The sequence below is a fragment of the Rhipicephalus sanguineus genome, chromosome 9 (genome assembly GCF_013339695.2).
Source record: "Rhipicephalus sanguineus isolate Rsan-2018 chromosome 9, BIME_Rsan_1.4, whole genome shotgun sequence".
NCBI lineage: Eukaryota > Metazoa > Arthropoda > Arachnida > Ixodida > Ixodidae > Rhipicephalus > Rhipicephalus sanguineus.
The window spans coordinates 52,633,056-52,657,056 of record NC_051184.2 but is presented as its reverse complement, the minus strand read 5'-3'; the positions used below and the strand labels follow the sequence as shown (position 1 = coordinate 52,657,056).

General features: G+C 44.0%; 2 protein-coding genes across 3 annotated transcripts in view; one reads left to right on the top strand and one right to left on the bottom strand.

Annotated features, from left to right (window-relative positions):
- LOC119405137 (uncharacterized) overlaps positions 1-3,686 on the bottom strand; it is a gene marked incomplete in the record, with an annotated part of 10,051 nt that extends 6,365 nt beyond the window's left edge. Inside the window, 3 exon segments of the mRNA XM_037671934.2 lie at positions 34-55; positions 670-725; positions 3,536-3,686. Coding sequence (XP_037527862.1) covers positions 34-55; positions 670-725; positions 3,536-3,599 — 142 coding nt within the window.
- Positions 1-24,001, top strand: part of LOC119405138 (U2 small nuclear ribonucleoprotein A') — a 456,304-nt gene that overhangs the window by 48,211 nt on the left and 384,092 nt on the right. The gene's annotated exons all lie outside the window — the stretch shown is intronic.

Below are 24,001 nucleotides of genomic sequence, written 5' to 3'. Positions count from 1 at the left end.
GCATGGAAATTCAAGAAAACAAAATTACATTACCTTCACTTGGTATATTCAGGAACTGTAAACAAGAATACGCATTCAAACTCGGTTTAGGGACACATTCACGTAAAGTTACTCGCTCTATATAAGGTCAATGTAACAAGGATACTAATCACATGTGCTGTAAAATACAGAGCAGACTCATGGTGATGAGCATGATGATGATATTGAGTAGCACATGCGTGCTGCTGATGAAGTGATTGTCTATAATATCTGTAATAATAAACTACTGTTGCCACTCTAATGCCTACTTGTGAATTATGGTGTGCGAAAATGTGAGCGCATCTGGCCCTACCAACTAACGTTTTAAAGAAAAAAAAAAGTAATACAGGAAGAAGATAGACATATAAAAAAAACAGTGTGCAAGCACTTCTTTCGTCCGCTTATAAGATCTTTTCTCGTGATAAAAAAACTTTAGTACGTTTCGTCAGTCTTAAAAAAAAATCAATTTTCCGCTGACAAATCCTGAGACATTCGATAAAAACAAAAACAAAAAAACTTGATAGATGCAATGAATACGTAAAGTTTCACGTTGCCATTCTGATGAAGCGAATATTTTCATGGCAGGTACGATTGAGAACGTGGTTTAAAGTATAAATACGTTGCACGTCATGACGCGAAAACATTCCTTACCGTGAGTGCTAGAAGTGCCCTGAGAATAATCGCCTTCATGTCTTTGCGGGTAGGCTCTGCAAAGGAGAAATACAAATGTACTAATCGATTTTTGTAATAAGGAGCGTTTTGTTAGTCCTACTAGTACCACTGCTACTACTACTGCAGTGGCGTGCTATGCTGTATGGCGTAGTGCTGGGCTATTGCTAATAGAAGTAAAACGGTGTTTTCGAGAAAGCGTGTTTACAAAAATATTTGCCTGCACGTCGCAATATTCAATACTAGGGAGCCTTTTATGATAGCTTTCTCTTCACAACAATACTTTTGTCTTCTAAGCTAACGCGAGGAGCCACCAGTGAGGTAAATCACTTCGTTCCTTGAGTCCCCGAAATGAATCGTTGAGGCGGCAAAATGACGTTTTCGCGCGCACTGCAACCAGCGAACCAGCCCGTACAACTGACTCGGAGCGCCCTTGGTTGTACGTTACTTACATATATTAAGGGGCAATTTCATTCGTGGGAACGCGACTTACAGCCGTGGTAGGGTAACCACGCCTACGCTTTCGCACTCTTTAGATCATATCGTGTGCCCGCACAAATAGAGATTCGTAAAAGAAAGGAAACAGGACAAGGAGAGCAAAGAGAGACCGACACTACACTTTCAGTCCGTGCTTATAGTTTTTAAGTACAGGGCTGGTTTTGCATCAATTTTCCTTGAAGTTTTAATGCTGTATCGACCGTGTTTCAAGGAACATCCAAAGTACGTGTATAAGATGAGAACACTTGGAGCACTGGTCGCATTTTGTCGGTCTACAAGCCCAGGAAATGGGCCACGCAAGAAAGGCACCTGCACTTCGCGTGTTACGAAGCATGAGCAGTTGCACTGGAAACTCACCGCGGTGGCACCACGGCAAATCTCACGCACACACATACACAAAAAGAAAGAAAAGAACGGCATGCAGGGTAACAGGTCTTTTTTTTTTTGCGCGACATAAATATTTGTGGTATTTTGTCGCGTCAAACGGTCGCCACTCAGTTCATAAGTTCCGGCGGTGCCGACGTCGACATAAGAAAGCGGTGTACTATCGCGCTCAGTATGAGCTACATCACGCGAGCGCGTGGCCGAGCGCTCTGCAAGGTTGTACGGTGGCGCCGATTTTGGCATATTTGCGAGTTATCGGGAGAGAGTATGGCTGCTCGTGCGAGCGCGTATCGCCCCCACTTGCTTGCTTTCACCCGCGAAGTTATCATTTTCTAAGATGATATCACCGCAGGGCAAAACGAGGGCGAGGGAGAACGCAAGTGTAGGCGATGCGCGCTCTCAGGAACAGCCAAACTCTCTCCCAATAACTCGAAAATATGCCAAGATCGGCGTCACTGTAGAACCTTGCAGAGCACTCGGCCACGCGCTCGCGGAATGTAGCTCATACTGAGCGCGATAGTACATTTCTTTCTCTTGGAACATGACATAACAACAGGTTCTTTCGTCATTGCTGCTAACTTTCGAACGCTAACCGCCGTCGTAGCTTAGCGGCTCCGGTTGCGCACTGTTAAGCGCGAGGACTCGGGTTCGATACCCAGGCTACGGCAAACCCCAGGTGGTCAAAGTTAATCCGTAGTCGACCTTTATAGTGTGCGTCATCATCGAGTCGTTGTTTTGGCACATAAAGCCCCACAACTTACATTTTTTAAATGAAAGTTGTCGCATCTCGAAGGTTCTATCTAGCCTTTTTTGTCTACGAGATACATATTGGAGCACGCAATGGAGAATGAAACTATAGAGTGACGAAATAACTTGGAATGCCGATGGTTCTGCATCAGCAAATCGTACTCGCCGTACTTACGTTGTTCACTAGACTGCTATACGCTGCCGGACGACGAAGCGCTCGAGATGACGTTTTTATTTAGCTTAAGCAAGATTTTGTCAAAATCATCTACATGTGTGAAAACGCGTTCGCACTTTCGCCAACTAAGTAAAATGTGGCATACAGAAACCCCCGTGATGCATGCGTTATAAAACAGCTGCTTACGTCAACATTTCTCTGCTACTCTTCTTTTTACCTAATATATGTTAGAAAAGACCTCCTGAAAATCTCTCTTCTACGAGTATCTCGTAATTAAACGATTGATACCGTGTATATTTCAACGCCCCTGTAGAAAGCACGACCATTTGAATGGCTCTTGGAAACTTAATCAGATGTCGGGACACTTGTGCTGAAAAATTTGCTTGCTCCCACAGTAAACTGCGCATCGTTTTCGTACATGCCAACCCTAATTAAATGACTACAGTGGAAGTACAAGATTGGCCCTTCGTTTACGTATTTAAATGTCAATAAATACTTATATTTCTCTTTTCTAGCTGTGTAGTGGTCGACGCTCTGTTTTCCGCTCCGAAAGTTATTAGAATTTTACTCCCTCTATGTTCTAGCGGTAAATGCTGCCTCAATTAGAAATATTTCATCTCATTCATTCTTTGTCTGTCAGGACCACTTTCCTAAATAAAGTAAAACCTCGGTGATACGAATATCGCGGGGTTACTAAAAATATTCGTATCATCCGAAATTCGTATCATCAGAAAACATGGAAAATTAGTACGCGACAAAATAAAGTTGGCATACGTTTTGATTCAGTGTTTCTCAGGGCCACAGCGACGTCATGAACAGCTCTGAATGATTTACAGTAAAGTTTTTAGACGTCAACGATCATACTTGTACTTGTAAATATGCGGTGCATGCGCGCATATGTAATTAATGGACCAGATGTGTTGTGCCCCGTGACCGCTAGTAGCCCCTTTCTAATCTTACTACGCTTTTCTGCATGGCACTAAATTACTGCGGCGAAAGTGACTTAAGAAGCACTTTGCACACAATAGGTAAGAGGCCAAGCACCTTCGCCAAGCACCTTCGCCAAGGCCATCCGCTTCGTCTCTTGGGGTCTTCGTCCACCTTTCATGGGACTTCATGACGGACCCGCAGCCCAAGTTTCAGCCTTGTTTCATAGAGCGTCTGATTGCGGGGACATGGCTTGCATCAACGAGCACAGGAGCACGCGTCAACTAGTCGAAAACAAACAAACAAACAAACAAAAAAAAAGCACAACGTCAACGTCATTTGTAATCTAAACGCGAAGGCGCCTAAAGGCCTCCAAGATTTGCGCGCACTATTTTGGAACCCGCATGCCCGCGCCCGCGCATGACTGCCGCGTCTTCCGCGACAGCGCGGGCAGCACCTGTTCGAAACTGTGCCCTAGCGTACGTTCGTATCAAACGTCGCGGGGTGCAAATTAGTTCGCAACAACCGTACTGCAATGCATTGCAGGCTAATGGGCCTTGGCCGGGACTATAGAAAAAATTCGTATCACGCCAAAATACGTACGAGCTGTGATTGTATCACCAAAGTTTTACTGTAATTCGAGCGTATGTCATGTCTCTATAAGGCAGCAGACTAGACTTGTTTGATAATGAAGGCTCTGTGACGTCCAGTATGCCTTCCATATGTCAAGTCATATGTCCATACGTCGAAACTCGCCTAGCTCCGTCGTCACTGTGCGTTTCCTAGCGATCACCTGGTACAGCTGCGCCTAGCTTCGCAACAACGCGCCGAGCCTCGTAAAGCTCCGCGCAGCTGGAAGGGCTGGGAAAGGGAAGTGAGGGTGAGGAGGATTGATGTGAGTTTGAGGAGGAAGGAAAGGAGGAGGAGAGAGGGTAAAGCATTGAATAACCTTGTATGATATAGTATAGCTTGCATGGTATAGTATAGTATACCTTGTATGGTATAGTATAGAAAGGGATGTGAGGAGGAGGAGGAGGGAAAGGAGGAGGGGAAGGCCACCAGCTTTGCTGTTTCCTCCGTCTTCGCACCATTGGTGAGTAGCTGCCCCAGTGTTTGCAAGGTAAGGCAGGGTTATGCGTAAATGCCTATATGTAAACGGCGATTGCTTTTGTCCTATTGTCGCTCTCCCATTCATGTCGCATCTATACCCACTGTTTTTTCTGCACGATGAAAGTGAACTAGTTCACCCACTCGTCAACACCTACGGGTTCATTTTGACTTCATGGGGTTTTCTGATATCGCTTGAATTTAAAAGGAATGTCTACCATCCTTCATCGCTTTTCTGTTTTTTACCGCAATAGAAAGCGTACCGTCTGAAGTGTCCAACCTTGCAGCTTTTTCTCTGGAAAGTGAGTAGAAATTTTTAAGATAGAATTTTTTTAACCTGCATTCGGTCTTCTTCCATTGGCGTGAAACATGCCCACAACACTGGTTGGTGGACGCGATGACGATTGTAGTGGCGGTAAAAATTAAAACCGAAAGCACATGTGATTTCTGTAGGATTACTTTATTTTCGCTGAACACTAATGTATTAATGTAACAGCCGTTTTCAGCGCGCTGGTGGTTAAATGAAGCCTTATTATACGATTGCAGAATTTATATGTGTATTTCTGAATAAATATTATGCCTAAGGGCAGACTTTCGAGAAAAACAACACTTGTTTTGCTGTAATCGCAGTCTATGCGTTTATTTTAGCACTGCTGCCGCAATCCAAGCCAAGTTCATTCGTCAAAAAGAGACGATAAATGCACGCTTTCACAGCGCAGCATGTGTCAGACATCCTAACAACAACACAGCGGCACAGTACGACACCAGTGCGGAGGACCGCATGGCATAGCGAATGAGTTGAAGTAGATGAAATCGAAGACGGCGCCGCAAGCAGCGCCACCCGACGCCTTCTTGGATGCGTGAGAAAAAAAAAGCAAAAATTTACTCTCTGACGCAACCGAAAGCTGCCTCAAGTGCGTAAAATACAATTTCAAGTTATACATGTTTGTTTTTAAGCAAAATGAATCTACCTGCGAGGATTTCTTGTCCTACCAATAGATTGACCGCATCGCTGTTGGGTGACGCTAGCGGTCATTCTTTCCCGATTTTCAACATCAAATAAAAAATGTAATGCCTTTTTATGGGGCAAAAACATGCTCGTTGCCGCCGATGTGACGAACGATCTTCTCATTTTCACCACAATCAGAAAAATTTTTCTGAGCGGTAGACAGTCCCTTAAAGTACCCGAATGCTTCTGCATATCGCCCCGATCGAGATGCAGCCACCGTCGCCTGGAATCGAACCCGCACCCTCGCGCTTGGAAACTTAAATCCACAGCCAATAAGCCACGAAGGGTTAATATATGATGATCTGATGTGGAACAATAATGTAACAACGTTTTAACATATGCCGCTCATGTAATTGCTATCCATGATACAGATACAAAGAATGTCTGGCTCTCCCGCCATTGGGAGTAGGTGTAAGCATAAAATGGCTAGCGGAAAAGCATATTTGTTGGAGACGATACCATAGCCACAATCTTTAAATGGGTATAGTGCATGTTCGCAAGGGCACACCCTACTCCACCACACCACATCACACACCACACCACATCACACACCACACCACACCACATCACACACCACACCACACCACACCACATCACACACCACACAACACCACACAACACCATACCACAACATACCACACCACAACACACACGCCACACCACAACACACCACAACGCAACCTAACACACCACAACACAATACATCACAACACACCACAACATAACACACCACACCACACTGTGGTCCATATAGACGCCATTGTTTCCTGTCACTGTGCGGGATGAATGTTGGGATTTGTCTTGCGCGTGCGGCACGACGCGACGCGGGCAACTAAACCTTGTTGGAAGTCTCGTCTCGGCCGAACCATGACCTCCTAGGAGGTCGTTGGCCAAACATCTCAGTCGCTGGATTTATACACGCTCGCTTTGAGGGAGGTGCGAGCAAAGAAGTGTGTTACAACATGTGGTGTAATAGAACTATTTCGTCGCATCTCTCAGAGCGAACGTGTATAAATCCAGCTACTGTACCTGTGAACTTCACTCTTGAAAAAGAGCGGTACCCGGTCGAACGGTGGAATGAATGTATTCTTTTTTTCATGTGCGCCTGCACTTGACATTACTTATGTATACACACACACACATGCAAAATTGAAAAAAATTCGGGGAGGGGGGGGTTGACCCCCTGTCCCGGTTACGCGTGTGCCCAAGACTGCGGTGCATTAGTTTCTTTCGTCCATAACCATGGTACCTGTAATTCACTTGGTGCTGCTCAGGTCGAAATGAGCGAGGGCAGAGCATTCAACTACGGCTACTCGCATAGCGAAAACATGAAGATTTAGGAGAAAAGAAAACGGCACCAGCTAATATTTTTTAAGGTTGGAAGACAAAAAAAGAACAAGAAGCAAAAGCGGAAAACAAAAAAAAAGCTCTGTTTGGCACGAAAATGAAGGCACACAAACAGGCGCACTCTGGTGAGGATTCAGGAATGGAACATTCTGCAGCAATCCCAAGGCGGTACATATTGAGCCAAGAAGCACCAGTTAAAGATGTTCTTTCATTAGTAAAGTTACAGAATAATAGCGTGTGAGAGATGTCGATCATTCAGGCTATATAATTTTGAGGAATTTAATGAAGTAAAGGTTGAAAGAGTAACTAAATATTAAGCGAGCGACATATACGCACCGACACCGCAAGGTATCCTCCGTGCTTACAACAGACTCGATGGCAGTGGCCTGAAGTTCTTATTGTCTTTCGTGAACGCAAGATCAGCTAGTCCTCTATTATGACATGGTAGGATTTTTGAGAACGCATATCGAGGGACACCTGAAGAAAGGTTAGCTACTTGCGATCATTCCATTGTTGGATTGCTTTCAGTAACACGTGTGGTAACAGATGCATGGATGTTCTGTGCGCCTTTAGGAAGAATTGCCCTGTCTTATTTATATGCGACATTTTCCGAATGCTTTATAATGTTGACAGTAGGTCACGCTTCCTTGTAGTGCTGCTCGCCTGCTAGTGTACGAAAAAGCTTTTACAGCGAAACTGTATCTAACTAGGCCATTAGAAACTCCGCGGACAGTAACCCATTGAGCAGTAACTCTACCAACAATAAACCCAATGGTGAGCAGTGTGAATTGCCTAGTTTCTGTAAGGCAGGTATGCGTTACAGAAACTCAGCAAATCCCACTACTCAGCAGTGGTCGTCTAAAACACAAATAAATAAACAAATAAATAAATAAATAAATAAATAAATAAATAAATAAATAAATAAATAAAAAAAACTGCGCGCTGCTCATGTGGCCGATGCAAATCGAAGTGGAAATGCTTTAAAGGAGCGTACGATGACTTAAATATGTACTTTCTGTACCTTTCAACAGAATTCTGCAACCTCTGCTCCAGGTGCTCAGATCTTGGCTTCATAGAGTGGAATGGCTCAAGAATTGTTTAACGAATATTCATTATTATCGCCATCCGTGAGCACTGATCAATCATGTTAGTAGGTAAGTGCACTGAAGGAAGAGATCAAGAGTGAAAATAACAGATAGTTAATGGCAGAGACGTGAATTCGGTTAAATGTCCATTTATTTGAAGGAAGAAGAGGTTGAGGTTGTACCAGATCAGGATATATTTTACGTACGTCACAAACATAACATCGTTACAAACATAAATTTGCAGAAAAGGGTAGTCGTCGGTTTATAAGTCTGGCCATAGGCCCGTTACGTGGGCGTGCGTTGCACCCGCGTGCAGAGTTCCCAGCACACCGTCCGTCCTGCAACTTTTGCGGCAAGAGTGGCTACATTCAAGTAGGCTGCATGATGAGAAAGGCAGGCGGAAAGTTGAAGCGGAAACCTACGGCCAGTTCGGTGGAGCTTCACGCCGTTATGGAGAGCCGCCGACCGAAAGCGAAGTTCATTGAAGTGCTCGTCGATGGACGGGCCCTGCGATTCAAGGTGGACTCCGGCGCCGAAGTCTCGGTTGCAACCAACGTGTTTTCTGACATTCGTGTCGAGTTAGAGGACCCGGTGTGTGAACCGAAGGCGCCGGGCAACCACGTCCTGCTAGTTCTGGGAACCCACTGTGCTACTTTGTCTTGGTGGGGCAAGTCTGTCCAGCAGAAGTTTTGTGTCTTGGCAGTTCACACGCTTCATGTGCTAGGCTTCACGGCTATTCAAGCGCTAAGGGTCTGCAAGTGTGTAGACCACGTTTCTTAGGCTCGGAAGCGCTACGTTAAGCTGCGTCTGGAGCCGGGCCTTTTTCCAAGACCTTCAGAACACTTCCTGATGTTTACGATACCCGGCTGAAACCAGATGCCGCACCGTTATCATGAATTGTTCCCAGACGCCTGCCGTTACTTCCTCGGGAAGCGGTCAAGGTGGGATTAGACAAGCTCAAAGGGAGGTTGGGGAGGGCTTGACTCGTCGCATCTACACAGCTACGGACTGGTGGCAAGATTGGACATGGCCCCCAAGGCTAACGACGGCTATGAGCTTTGCTTGGACCTGACCTACATTAACATAGTCATTCTGCGGAAACATCTATGTCGTCCACGATTCAACAGTGCCTTGGTCTGCCGCGTAAGGCCGTTATTTTCTCCAAGCTAGATGCCTCGTCGAGATTCTACCAAGTCAAGCTGTCTCCGGACTCGCCATAGTACACCACGTTCATTATATCGTATGTCGAAGCAGCGCACTTTTGATGGGGGCAAAGGGGACAAGAAAGACGTGATACTCGCTACTTTCTTGCCAACTTTGAACTCGTCAAAAGTGCGCTACATCATACGATATAATGATCAGTCACCAACTAGCCCCAGCTTTAAACCCTATTTTACACCACGATCATAACCTCGTTCTTTCGTTATTGGTTTGAGGCCAGATCACACAAGCTGAAGCCGACCTCTCTGCCTTCTAATAAATTCTCTCTTTCTTCGTCTCTCTCTCTTCGGCTTCCACTTTGGGACTGCAACTACTCCGGAGCACTTCCAGCGGCAGATGTCCCGGACGTGAAAGGCCATGCGGGTGTTCAGAACATGATTGATGATATTTTCGTCTTTGATATTGTCCGTGCCCCACGGGCACAAGAAATGACATTCAGCAGTTAAGACATTAAGTTCATGAATGACATTTCTTTTCAGCCGAGCTGCCACACGTCTAAATATAATGGCATTTGACAGATGATGTCAAATGCCATTATATGGTGGCAGCGACGAAGCATCCGGCATATCGCCTGACGCATTTTTTCTGCATGTGCAGCTATCTCGGCCTGCTGCCTATCAACATTCCCACGTGGAAAGCAAGCCCGAATACCCTGGTCAACGGCTTCCTGTAAACTCTTCAGGTGTCGTCGGCTTTTTCGGCTTGCCGCAAGTCCGCCAGGTGTCGTCTACTTCGTGTCGCATCGCTCATAACAAGCAGGACCATCACCGAGACTTCACTGGTGGCAGCGACGAAGCATCCGGCATATCACCTGACGCATTTTTTCTGCATGTGCAGTTTAGTCTTGTAAAACCTTGCGCACCATTTTTACTTGTTCGCTGTCGTTGCTGCCACCTTTTTTTTCTCCTGTACTATTGTTTACGCGGTTGTTTGGTTACCGTTTTCTGCAACATGCCGTCAAACGCAGAGCTTGCCAAGCGGTTAGATGCAATTGAAGCTAAATTAGAAAATGAAAGCAGCAAACTCACTGACGACATTCTCGGCAAATTTTTGCTTAAGCTTCAGTCCTCTGGTCTTGATGCTGTAGAGCTGAAGAAACAAGTGGAAAACTTGGAAACAAGTATGAGTGTCTTAAATGACATCATTGAAAAACTGCGCGATGAAAAGCTGAAGCTTACAGCTGATAACAAAAAGCTCATGTCAGAGAACAAGGCGCTGTCGGGAAGGGTCGCCGAGCTAGAACAATACCCTAGAATGAACAATGTTGAGGTCAGGGGTGTTCCCTGCACCCAGGGAGAGGACTGCATCGCAGTTATGCAAACAATTGGCACTAAAATTGGGTGCCCGGTAACGGTGGCTGATTTCGATGTCGCTCACCGGGTCCCCACTAAAGTTCAAGACAAGAAAAATATCGTAGCTAGATTCTGTTCGCGAACAAAAAAGGATGAATTCGTCAGTAAGGCACACAAAGCTAAGCTTCATTTAAGTGACATTGGTGTGAAAGCTTCTGTTGACAGCGCGGTTTACGTGAATGAGCACTTGACGCCGCGAAACAAGGCGCTCTTCTCGAAGGCACTGGCTTTGAAAAAACAGCACAAATGGCAGTTTCTGTGGATCAGTAACTGCCAAATCAAGGCCAGGAAAGCTGAGAAAACCAGGGTGTACCGCATAGCCGAGGAATCGGACCTAACGGTCATTAACTAATGCACTTTCAATTTATGCCTGCCTTATTCCCATCCTTCCATCATGGCTTCATATTACAGAACGAGTGAGCTAAACGACTTTTTTCAGAATAGCAATCGCTCTCTTATCCATTTCAACGCGCGAAGCCTCCGTAAACATTACGATGACTTTCATAACCTACTTTCTACCCTTTCTTTTACTTTTTCAATCATTGCTGTCTCAGAAACCTGGCTTAGCGACGCTGATAAGAACTTGTACTGTTTCCCTTCATACAAATCTGAATATGCCCACCGTCAGTCAAGTAATCATGGGGGAGCTGCTATCTACATCTTGTCTGGTATCCCGTATAAACGTAGACACGACCTGACGCTAAATATTCAGAATTGTGAATCAGTTTGGTTGGAATTTGATCATAACTTTCTGAACATAAATAACAGAAATTTCATTTTAGGTTGCATTTATCGGTCACCTTCTTCCTCTGGATCTGATTTCTGTGTTTCCTTCGAAAAAATGATGACAAAGTTATCTACAGAGAATAAAAATGTTATAATTATGGGCGATATAAACTTAAACTTATTGGATTCATCCGTGAACTCTGTCAGTTATTCATCCTGTTTTCACAGTTTCGGTTACGAATGCCTTATTAATGTTTCCACTCGTTCTGTATCCGGTGGTTCCAGCACTCTAATCGATCATGTATTGTCGAACCTTTTGTGTCCACCTGATGTAGGAGTACTTGAAACAGACCTTACCGACCACTTTCCCGTCTTTCTGCGCACTACATCTGCCCGCTATTCATATTCCAACTGTTACACCAAACTGGTTTTTGATAAAAAAAACATTCTTAGAAACCGTTTCCAATACTGACTGGTCTCCCGTTCTTGATACTAATGATCCGCAGGTTGCTTATTCGCGATTTTTAACAAAACTGTCCTCACTTTATCACTCCTGCTCCCAGGTGCGCAAATGCAAAAAGAAAGTGGCCTCTCCTCAAAACCCTTGGGTCACTGATAATCTCCTTAAAGAATGATCCGCAGGTTGCTTATTCGCGATTTTTAACAAAACTGTCCTCACTTTATCACTCCTGCTCCCAGGTGCGCAAATGCAAAAAGAAAGTGGCCTCTCCTCAAAACCCTTGGGTCACTGATAATCTCCTTAAAGAATGATCCGCAGGTTGCTTATTCGCGATTTTTAACAAAACTGTCCTCACTTTATCACTCCTGCTCCCAGGTGCGCAAATGCAAAAAGAAAGTGGCCTCTCCTCAAAACCCTTGGGTCACTGATAATCTCCTTAAAGCGATGCGTACACGCGAAAACCTTTTTAAAAAAACAAAAAGACAGCCATTCAATATAAACCTATGTGCGCGGTATAAGAAATTTTCCAACTCACTTTATGCTCGACTTAAAGAAGCTAAAACCAAGTATTACGAGGAGAAGATACTTAAATGTGGCGCTGATATAAAGAAAAAATGGGAGATAGTGAATTCATTTTTGAATAGGAAACAAGCAGCCGATACCATATCAGAAATATCCCACGATGGTAATACTTATCTTACACCACTTACAATTTCAGATGCCTTTGGTGATTATTTCTTTCCTGATATTCATGCGCATGCGCAGCAAAACTTATACGCCTCAAAACGCCTTCCACAATCATTCTATATGTTCCCAACTACTCCGGATGAGGTGGCATCAGTAATTGACAATTTAAAAATAACCAGCGCTGGGCTCGATAACATTCATCCTGGCCATGTTAAATTAATTTGTAAACCAGTATCATTTGTCTTGTGTCACATTATCAACCTCATGTTTAAAAAAGGAATCTTCCCTCGTGAACTCAAACGTGGTAGAATAACTCCAGTTTTTAAGAAAGGAGATCGCTCATTAGTGTCAAATTATAGACCGATCTGTGTTTTGCCCTTTTTTAGCAAGGTCACCGAAAAATTAATTGAAAAGCGATTGATAAAATATTTGAACAAATTTAATATACTTTCACCTGACCAATTTGGATTTAGATCTGGTTACTCTACTGACCTAGCACTTGTATCTCTTACTGACCAATTAAGGAAAGCTATTGATGAGGGTAAATTTGCAGGTTCCATATTCGTAGACTTTTCCAGGGCATTTGACACCATTGACCATGACATTCTTAATAGTAAACTAGACTCAATTGGTATAACTGGTCCTCCTTTACTACTACTACGCGACTACTTACGTGACAGGTATCAGGTTGTTGGTGTATGTAATGCTTATTCTATACCTAAAATAACTAATTTAGGTGTACCACAGGGGTCAATTTTGGGCCCCTTACTATTTTTACTGTATATTAATGACTTACCTAATTGCCTTACTTCTTCTAAGTGCATATTATATGCTGATGACACCACAATCATTAATTCTGACGAAGATCTATCACTAGTAGTAACCCGGCTTAACAGTGACCTTCATAACTTGCTAGGATGGTGTAAAATTAATAGACTTACCATTAATCCCTCTAAAACTCAATTTCTTGTGTTTTCGTCACAAAATAAATCACCAGAGTGCATTCCGCCCATTTTCATTGATAACCACCCATTATCAGCTAGTGAAGAATGCGTATACCTAGGCGTAAATGTCGACCGTAACTTGAAATTTCAAAACCATGTAACACGTTTAACAAAAAAGTTATCACATGGAATACGCATCCTCATTAGGGCACGTTCATTTTTTTTCACGACCGGTACTACTCTCACTTTATTTCGCGTTTGTACACTCCCACATTAATTACTGCATAACCTCCTGGGGTAACACGTACAATACTCACCTAAAACCGCTACAAATCATTCAGAACCGGGCAATTAGATTAATCACGTCAAGTCCACCCACATACAATGCTAAACAGTTACTTCAAGAAAATAACATTCTCGATGTTGCCGCCCTTGTAAAATACAATCTCGCCACTTTTCTTTTCAAACTAATTAATGAAGAAATATCATTGTCATTAATTCCTTCATCATCTTTACTTAATACTAACCCAACTCGTTTCGCGCAGCATAACAACTTCATTCTGCCCAAAGTGCGAACTAATTATGGCAAACAAACAGTTTACTTTGCAGCCATATCATTGTGGAATACATTACCATTTGTAATAAAAATCCAAAAAACCCATAAATTTCGCCATGAATTGAAAAAGTTCTTGTTATGTGACATTCACTGCTCTGTATAACTGGTTTTTCGACTTGTCATCTCACCTCAAACTGTTGTTTTATTTTTTCTCTTTTCATGTTATTTGCACTTATATTTTTTATTATCATCGATGACACATAGTTTATGATAACATCGTCTTTTTCTTGTATCTGTATCTCATTATTATTGAATTTTGTAATATTTCTATTCTTTGCTACTGTCGTTGCCAATCAAATATTTATGTTAATATTGCATAGGAGGTCCCATTTCAGTTTACACTACGGGACCTCCTTCTGTATATCCTTATCTTGTACATTATGTTATGAATGAATAAAATTTGATTTGATTTGATTTTTTTTGATTTGATAACAGCGACTTTTGAAATGAGCAACTTTAGGGTAATAATAAAATATAAACACACATTTTAACAACCGTACTCTGCGTTCACGAACAGTGAAATGTAGAAGTAAGCATATTATGATGCCATTAGCTTGAGTTTGTTGCTGTCTTTAACAACATTGCAACCGACCACAGCAACTTCGGCCATTTCATGTCGAATCCGAAGCCTAGAATCCGACATGGCACCTGTCATGTCGAAGCCGTTGCAATACTAAAGTGAATTTCACTATATTGCAACAGGGAAGTAACATGCTATGCGTTAAAAGTCATGTATAAAATATTTTTTACACGACATACGCTATTTGCGATGTTTTATGTGTACTGCACTGAGCAAGCTTTGGCGTCGAGAGTACGAATGTCTCAGTCAAATGAGTTCTAGCGAATGCATTAGGTGACGAATGGCATTAAGGCGAATGCTATTTGAATATGCCATGTGGCACCACGCAAATGGCATTAAATCTTAAGGCATTATGAAGTTAATGACATTTTCTGTGCCCGTGTGGCGTGGGTATAAGACATGCGCCGAACACGGCCTTCACTTGCGAGTTCTCAATCGGCTGACGTACGCAGGGGTCACGCTAAAACCCAAAAAGAGCACTTTGGCAGCCAGCAGCATCACATTTCTTGGTATCATTTTCACTGTAAACGGCATCTCTCCTAATATAGATAAGGTCACTTCGGTAGAGGCGATGCCGGCGCCGTAAGACATAAAAGGTTTTCGTCGCCTCATAGGCCTCGTTAATCACATTGAACGCCTCCTGTCTCACATATCAGGAAGGACAGCGCCGATCCGAGCTTTGCTGCTAAAGAAGTCTGAATGGACATGGGGCCACGCTGAAAAGTTGCCCTTTTCAAAGCTCACGGAACTGTTCTGCTCTGACCTTTGTGTTTCGCCGTAGTACAAGACAAACAAGAGCACAGTATCAGCTGATGCCAGCTCCTTTAGCCTTGAGGTCGTCCTGTTACTTTTTCATGTTTGTGCGCTGAATACAAAACACAACTATTTCGATTTGGGCTGTGTTAAAATAATTTAATATTACTTTTTTATTTTGGGGACAGCAAAGAAAAAGCATGGAGATGGTAACGCCTGTATAACATAAAGGAAAACCAGACAAGACAAAAATATCAAGCGGACAATGCGTATTCAATTCCTCGTGGAACTTACCCCCCGTTAACACCTCCCCTACAACTTCTCTATCCTTTACTGTGCCAGGACCCCGTAAAAACTAGGAAATCGATTTCGCTTATTGTTCCTTTGTAAGGTTCTTTACAGGTCCACTTCCTATTTTGTACTTCCTCAAGGTGTTCATTGTAAGGAGTCCATTCCCATCGTCAATTTCTACCAACATAATTCCATAGCTATACAAAATAGTGCAGCTCAAAAGGAGAGGAAACACCACCAGCTAACATGTCTTTTAGACTGGAAATGTACAGAACTTCTCCAAAGACATAAAGGCTCTTCTCGGTGCAAAAATGAAGACAAATAACAAACGCACTCTGGTGGGGGTTCCCGCATTGAACGTTCAGGAGCAACAAAAAGACAGTACATATTGAGCTAGAAGCGACAGTAAATGATTTTCTTGCATCGGTAAAGTTATAGAAAAAAGCGTGTATTAGGTGTTCATGTTCTTGTGATCATTCTGGCTACATATTTCTGATAAATTTTGCGACGTACAGAATAAAAGAGAAACTAATTATTAAGCGAACGACAAATACGCACCGATACTGCACAATCCTTCCCGGGTTTACTATAGACTCTGTGGCGGTGGCCTGAAGTTCTTATTGTCGTTCGTATAAGGAAGTTGATAGAGTCATCTATAATGACTTGGTAGTATTTTTGAGAATCCATATAGAGAGATCCCTGAAAAAGGTTAACTACCTCCAATCCATCCATTTCTGCATTGATTTCTGTAACACGTCTAACAACAGGTGCCTAGGATACTCCATTCGAACCTTTCGGAAGAACAGGCGTTGCGCTGTCCCTATTAGTGTGCGCCATTTTCTGAGCCGTTTATAATGCCGACAGTAGGTCACGTAATAAAGTGGCTGACTGGGCTAGTTGGTTGTGCATACTTAAGGTTAACAGCGCGAAAAGAACACACGGCGGACAGGAAAAAGACGGGACTTTTTTCTGTCCGCCGTGTGTTCTTTTCGCGCTGTTAACCTTAAGTAGGTCGCGCTTCTTTGTATTGCGGCCCGCTTGCTAACGTGTGAAAAAGCTTTTACAGCAAAGTTGTATATAACTAGACCATTCGTAACTCCGCGAACAGTAAGTAACCCTGCGAATAGTAACTCTGCCGACAGGAAACCCCTAGCAGTTATGTGTTGCAGAAACTGGGGCAAATCCCACTACTCACCACTGGTCCACTAGCAACGCAAACAAACAAACAAACAAACAAACAAACAAACAAACAAACAAACAAACAAACAAACAAACAAACAAACAAACAAACAAACAAACAAACAAACAAACAAACAAACAAACAAACAAACAAACAAACAAACAAACAAACAAATCTTTTTGCGTGTTTCTTTATTACCGCTTCGCTTCGACATGTTTCTTTCATACTACTACCATGTTGATGGGACAGCCGGCTCTAATGTAGATGTTTTTTTTTCATATATAAATAAAAAAAATAACACTTCTGGCCCACGCAAATCGAGGCGGATGTGCTTTAAAGGATAATAGGCCGAGTTCAACATTGATTTTCTGTTCCTTTCATCAAAATTCTGCATCACCTCTATGCCGTGTGCTACGCGGCTTCGCTGGTCATCCACCTTTCCAGAGTGGAATGACTTATAGATTTTTTAATAAATGTTCCCGAAAAATTGTGCATTTAATTATTGTTGCCTTACGTGAGCAGTGAAGGAAGAGACCAAGAATGGAAACAAAAGATAGGCAATGTCCGGTTAGTGAACTAGGTTAAATGTCCATTTAGTTGAAGAAGGAAAAAATAATGTTCAAGTTCTGTACGTTTACGTACGTCAAAGCATAACCTTTTAACGTGAGAGCGTTAAAGATCTCGCTTCGCTGAAATTTCGGGGTCGGCGTTGGCGTCGTTGGTTGTGATCGAAAAACCAGCGTTTTACGCGAGCCAAAAATCGAGAAAGATGTAAATGAAATAAATAATAAAAATCTTCAGTTCGAGAGAGGATCGAACCCAGGACTTCTGCGTGGCAAGCACGTGTTCTACCACAGAGCCACGTCATTGCTTTTGTTTTGTTTAATACATAGAAATATTAGCTGTAATTATTGTGAAGTGCGGACAACATAATTCGTCACATTAGAATTACCTTAACATACACAACACCCAGATTATTCCAGACAGCAGGAGACATTTCAAAAGTCAGGCAAACAGGCACAAGAGTCCAGATGTGCAAGCCACTCCGGAACGGGGTCAAAAGACTCAAGAACACTGCGCACTCGAGCAGCTTCTTCTCGGAAGACAGACCTCGTCGATCGTAGTGGCTCGGCGTGTCTGTCACTCATGCGACTTTTCCATAGCGAATAAAGTCCTAATAACATAAATAAATCATACGGTGTATTATTGGTGGGGCTCTTTTTGAAAGGGAGGAACCTAATACCATGATCTGTGATAGGAAGGTCTTTTCTGGTTGTTCTCTTTAGAATGTCCCAGAAATAAAATGCGCCACGACAATGGATAAAACAATGCTCTATCGTCTCAGATTGGGTACGGAGTCTACAATTTACAGGTAAGGGCTCAATGAAAAATAGCCATGCCATTACGTGAAACTAATTAAAAAAACACTATTTGAATGTCATGTAGTAGAGGAGTCTCCTTAACGCACGTGGCAGAAACATAAAAATTGCTCCAGGAGTCAAAACATGGGAATTTCGCAAACAGCAGGTGTTTTAAAGGCCCACCCATTACAAAGCGCTCATACATATTTAGTCATAATCATCAGCAAGCGCATCATCAAAGGGAGCAGCTGCGTAGGTTCGCGTGTTGCCTGAGGGAGGCGTAGTGGGCCCTTCACAGATTCGCAAAAAAAAATAATTAAGACGTAGGGGGCGATTCGCAACTGTACTTGCAGTAAGAATTCTAGAATAGTTTGAAACGGCCAATGTTACGCGCACAGACGTTCGTTTTCTTGCGGTACGGTTGAGGCATGCACAGAGAACCAAAGCGAGGCTAGCAATTGAGAAGATGATGCATACGGGGCCTGATTACGCTATCTCGTTCTACTCTTGAACGCGAAGCTCCTCCAAGTGTTCTTTCAAAAGAAAGCACTAATTGCGTCAATACTTAAGGAGGAAGAAGAACGTCAAAGGGGCCTTGGAACACTTTTCGAAGTAATCATGAAATGGCTTCACTAAAAGAGCTTATTGCCTTGCGAATCGACTGCCACAATTTTTTTAGAATACGTCAAGTACGAGCGGAGTTACAGAGATTTGTCGCACGCCTCAAGCGCTTTATCTCCCCTTTCGTACCAGCCAGCGCACTGAAAGCTACGCAGGAAGGAGGATGACAAGGGGCCAGGAAGATGTGTCTGTTCGTCAGCGCGTGTGATGACGTTGAGCACTTCTTCTTTCTACTTTTTTCTTCTTCGATCGCGCGGCTTACTTTCAGTGTGATCGCGAGCGCGCACGCGGGAAAGTGGCGGCATCCCGCGGCGACCGCAGTACCTATGCAGCTCACGATGCTCAAATCAGCCAATGACTATGGACTTTAAGTTTATGGCGCGGTCATTTGGGTTTATGGCATCATCTGTCGACGAAAGAGGGAACGATTTCTAGCTGATTTTAAGAATTAATTGTAAATTCCAGGCCGCGTCTGGCACTATGATGTTTGGCTCGCGTGTTCTCAAGAGCCTCGACTACCGATCGGCAGCGTTTTTCTGACCATGCTAAAAATTGATGCAGGGCCTCTTTAACAACCATTATTAATTGGATGGCTTAGTGAGGACTTGTTCAGAAAGTATTGCAGGGCCAGAAAGCTAAAGGGGAACAAGCTTTCGACGCTGCTTCACTACTCACGCAGTACTGTCACAGGCGCGGATTCATGGAGCACTTGTACTGACGCCTTCTTGCCGCACTTGCACTGACGGTACCAAGGTTATCAAGATCCATGTACGTCGTAAAAGGTATTGACGTGATTCCGCGCTGTGAATGGGATGCGGTCGCCTGGCAGATTTCAAGGACTGACGTGGGGCGTTATCTAAGGAGGATTTAAACAGCTGAGTGTTAGTAGCTTTAATAAAGAGCTAGATGTCCATGACTTCTATGAAAAAAATACATATGGCAGCTCCATAAGTGTGAAACCTGAGGAAGTGCGTAGCATGGGCAGCCAGTGATTCCTGGACGGTCGTAGAGTTCCCACTGCTCCGTTTACCACAGCATCGATGACGCGAATGTTTGAGGTAAGCACGTACTGTTTCCCCGGCGCCAGTGGAATCTTGTTAGGGAGGTTCGCAAACTCGGTGTGCGACATGTGCGCTACTTTTTGCTGCGCCTCATCAACTTCCTACTTGTTACGGCAGTTCAGATACACGTCGTCTGCAGCGAGTTCCAATAGGTTGTTTCCCCCATCATATGTAGCAACGCAGCCGCGCAACGCTCGCGAAGCGCAGGAAGAGGGGTATTCGCTTGCTCGGCTAGAGTTACTGTATATGCTACCTTTACAGTAACTCTATGCTCGGCGAGGTGATGGCGCTCTCTCTTGCTCCTCGCCGGAGTCAGTAGCACGTTTATGAAACGTTTTTAACAATTTTAAATGAATTATTGCGATTACTCATTGGTTATACGTGTCAATTATACTATTTTAGACCTTTCTTTCTTCATTTTAACCCAGTTTTGAGCATTGCTAGCCTTGTTGTGTCCTGTATTGAGCGCTTTATTGTGAGCGCGATCACGCCACCTAAGATGTATGGATGGACGATACGCCGGTTCCCTAAAGTGCTCCGCACTTAAAGAGGTAGAAAGAAAGAGGATCAAGTATCGCGTCGTCTAGCGACCAGACACCGCACCACCTAGCCAAGGCGCGCATGCGCAGTAGCTAAGCCACGCCCACTGACCGAGACATCGCGCGTCACCTCCGCTCTATAGTGCATAGCCTGGCTGCGCCCGATCGTGTCCAGAGATCACGGGGCGTCCTGAGAAAGGGCGAACTCCCGAGGAGGAAGCCGCGCATATCGAAGCTAGAGTGTGCCGGTCGACGGGGAGTACGAGCAGCGGTGGGCCCGTTCTTCGCTGTGCCAAGCTATGCGCGACTTAGTGCAAACTGCCCGCATTTTTTAACAGCGAAACTGTTATGCCGACCGTCAAAACTTTGGTGTCCAAAAAAAAAAAAAAAAACCGCCTCGGTAGGTATGTGCCACAGGAACTGGGAAAGCCCCACTACCGAGTACAGCAGCTGCGAGCATTAAACGGAAACTATGCTCGGAAAAGTAGAGTTGGTGAAACTCGTGCAAGAGAGAGAGAGAAATGAAGAGATATAAAGAAAGAGAAAGCGAAAATTCTGAGAAATAAGGGTGAAGTGGAGCGTGTGAAACATGTGAAGGAGAGAGAAAGATAATATATATAGGGAGAAAGGAAGGAAGAAAGAAATAGGGAGAAAGCGATATAAAAGAAAGAGAAATAGATCAATAGAGAGGAATAAAGGTAATGGAGACATAGAAAGATAGAGACACAGAGAAAGACCTAGAAAGAGAGAGAAAGAGATACAAAGGAACTGACACGAAAAGGAGATAAAAAACAGAGCAAGACAGAAAGAGAAAGAAATAGAAAGAAACAAAGAAAAAGAAGCAGAAGCAGAATGAGAGAGAGAGATAGAAAGAAAAAGGAAGCGATAAATAGAGAGAGAGAGAGAGGGGGAAAGAGAGAAAGAAACAGCGAGAAAGAGAAAGAACTAAAGAGAAAGAAAGAAATATAAGGAAACATACGAAAAACACACAAGAAACAGGAAGAAAGAGAAAGAAAAAAGAAGAAAGAAGGAGCGAAATAACGAGGAACAAGGAAGGCCACCCAGCTCCCTCCTCTCCCCTTCAGGCTTGGCACCACTGGTGCGAAGGTGCCACAATTTTTCCTCAAGTCATAACCAGTTTCAAAAGGCTGCCTGCAACGCGATCCTTTGTCTTTGCCAGAACAGCCACAATGGCAAGTGTTAGCCGCACGAACGCTGCCATCCAATGGTGCCCCTCTCGCTTCAGACTCCCTCGCTTCCGACACGGTGCTCGTGCCCGTTCATCCTGATATTCCATCGGTCCGCATTGGCAGCCAACCCACCCTCAGCCAGCGGTCAGTTATAACAGGTATATTGGCCAAGCACATTCCTGTTTTTGCTCGCCACGATGATCATTTTGGCCACTTCACTGGTACGCAGCACCGCATCGACCTGCTACCTGACGCTTTACCGTACAGTAGGAGCCCATACCGGTGCGCCGCAGAAGACAGGCAGTTCCTGGAAAGTCAGGTAAAGAAGTTGTTCCACCAAGGTATCATCTTCCCGGTTTTCGGGCCGTGAGCCTTTCCGGTTGTTGCGGTGAGCCGTGGATAGAAAAAGCGCCTGTGTGTGAACGATAAGCCTTCGAATGAACGCACAATCACTGTAGTGCACCTGTTGCCCTTAGTAAATGCCATCGTCCATGACGTATCAGGCTGGGCATATTTTGCTACCCTGGACCTGAAATGCGCATTCTGGGAAGTGAGTTTGCACACACAAAGTGAGTTTGCGCCCACCTGCTATATCGCGCCCACAGCAGTTTCGTCCACGTCTACGTGCGACGTTAGCAAGCATTTGCACAATGTGTTCTACAACTATGGCACGCCAGATGAACCACGACTGAACCATGGCCTCTTGGACCATGCTTCAGCCTTCGAGTCCAATTAGTTCAAGCGCTTCGTGAGTCTCCATTAAGTCGAGTTCCATTTCACAAATGCCTATCGCAAATGCCTATCGCATTTCACAAATGCCTATGTTATAGTATGTGCGCTCTTTTTACTTTTACTTACTTCCCTCCCTCTTTTTTCTTTTTTTTCTTAACTTTTTTTAAACTTTTTTCTCTCTCTCAGCTCGGAGGACGATGATATAAAAGCACATCGAAGCCTGGTGAATTTCGTCTTGATGAAGATCGGTCGCCGATCGAAACGTCGACAATAAAGTTGTTTTTTATGAAGGCGCATATACTATATATAGCCATATAGCCTATATATATATATATATATATATATATATATATATATATATATATATATATATATATATATATATATATATATATATATATATATATATATATATATATATATGTGACGTAAGCAGGCATGCAGGGATGGCTGGTAGAAGCCGACGAGGAAGAAGTGAGCGTGAATGGAATAAAAGTATGGCGTCTGTGCCGCTGGACGTCTCCCATTCATAGCGTCACACAAGTCGACAGGATGAAGACCTGGCAGCCACTTCATCAGCCACACATCATCAACGTTCCCACCAAGACGCCCTGACCACATACAGACCATCTGAGCGGATCATCGCTGCACACAGCGACCACCATCATGGCAGCATCATTGGCAGACCTTGCCATCCCACAGTACGCCGGATCAGCGGACGATGGACCGGTAGAGGAATGGTTCAACCTCTTCGAACACCACGCTACCGCTGCATCATGGACGGAACGGGACATGGTCGCCGACTTCAACAACTACGTCACCGGTGAGGCTTTCAAATTTTACCTCACACACATCTTTCAAAACGACGAATCTTGGCAAAAAATCAAAGAAGAAATGATCATTCGATTTAAAGAATACGATGAAGACTTGACCATAACCAATCAGTTGGAGGCCTTTCAACTCGCTCGTCACAGTAACGAAGAACCTTCACGCAGCAAGCATTTTTGCCACACAAAGCCTCATGTGAGAAAATCGTTGCCTATGGCCCCATGTTATGAACGTTCTGATAACAGAAAGCGCATTCGAATGCCGAGAATGAATGCCCAATTTTCAACAGACAAAGCAAGGCCCCAGCTCACTAAAACGCAACCATGGCTTTTGCCGAAAAGACCCAGCCTTCCACCGGGCTTCTCATCTGCTCAAAAATCGGCATCTTCTACCTCTGCGCTGCACCAAGCTACACGAGACGTCATTGAACCACCCAATGCAGCTGATTCGTCGTTTCGCATACGTGACGCACCACCTGGATTTGCATCGAGTGGCTGTTATGTTCTTCGTAACGACTGCCACATACATCAGAAGGTCATTACGTTCACGACCGATCAGCTGACGCGTCGGGAAAGTAATCGACCAAGCCACGACCTTTCTCTTCATTTGAAAGCATCAGAAGAGCTTGTTTCTGTTATTCCGCAAAAAGACAAAGATTCGGAATTGGGTCAAGCCATGCCTGTTGCGGTAACTTCCAGCGCTCAACCACCGGAATGTCGAAGCGATGTGGATTCACCATACAGCGCCAGTTCCAACAATGAAAACAAATGCGCAGGTGTGACTTCTGATGACACAAGCTCCTTTCAGACAACTACCTTCGGTGAACGGTTTATTATTACTGAAGCCCCAAGTGCACTTGACATCTCGTGTCGTATGCATGGCCCAGAATCTGG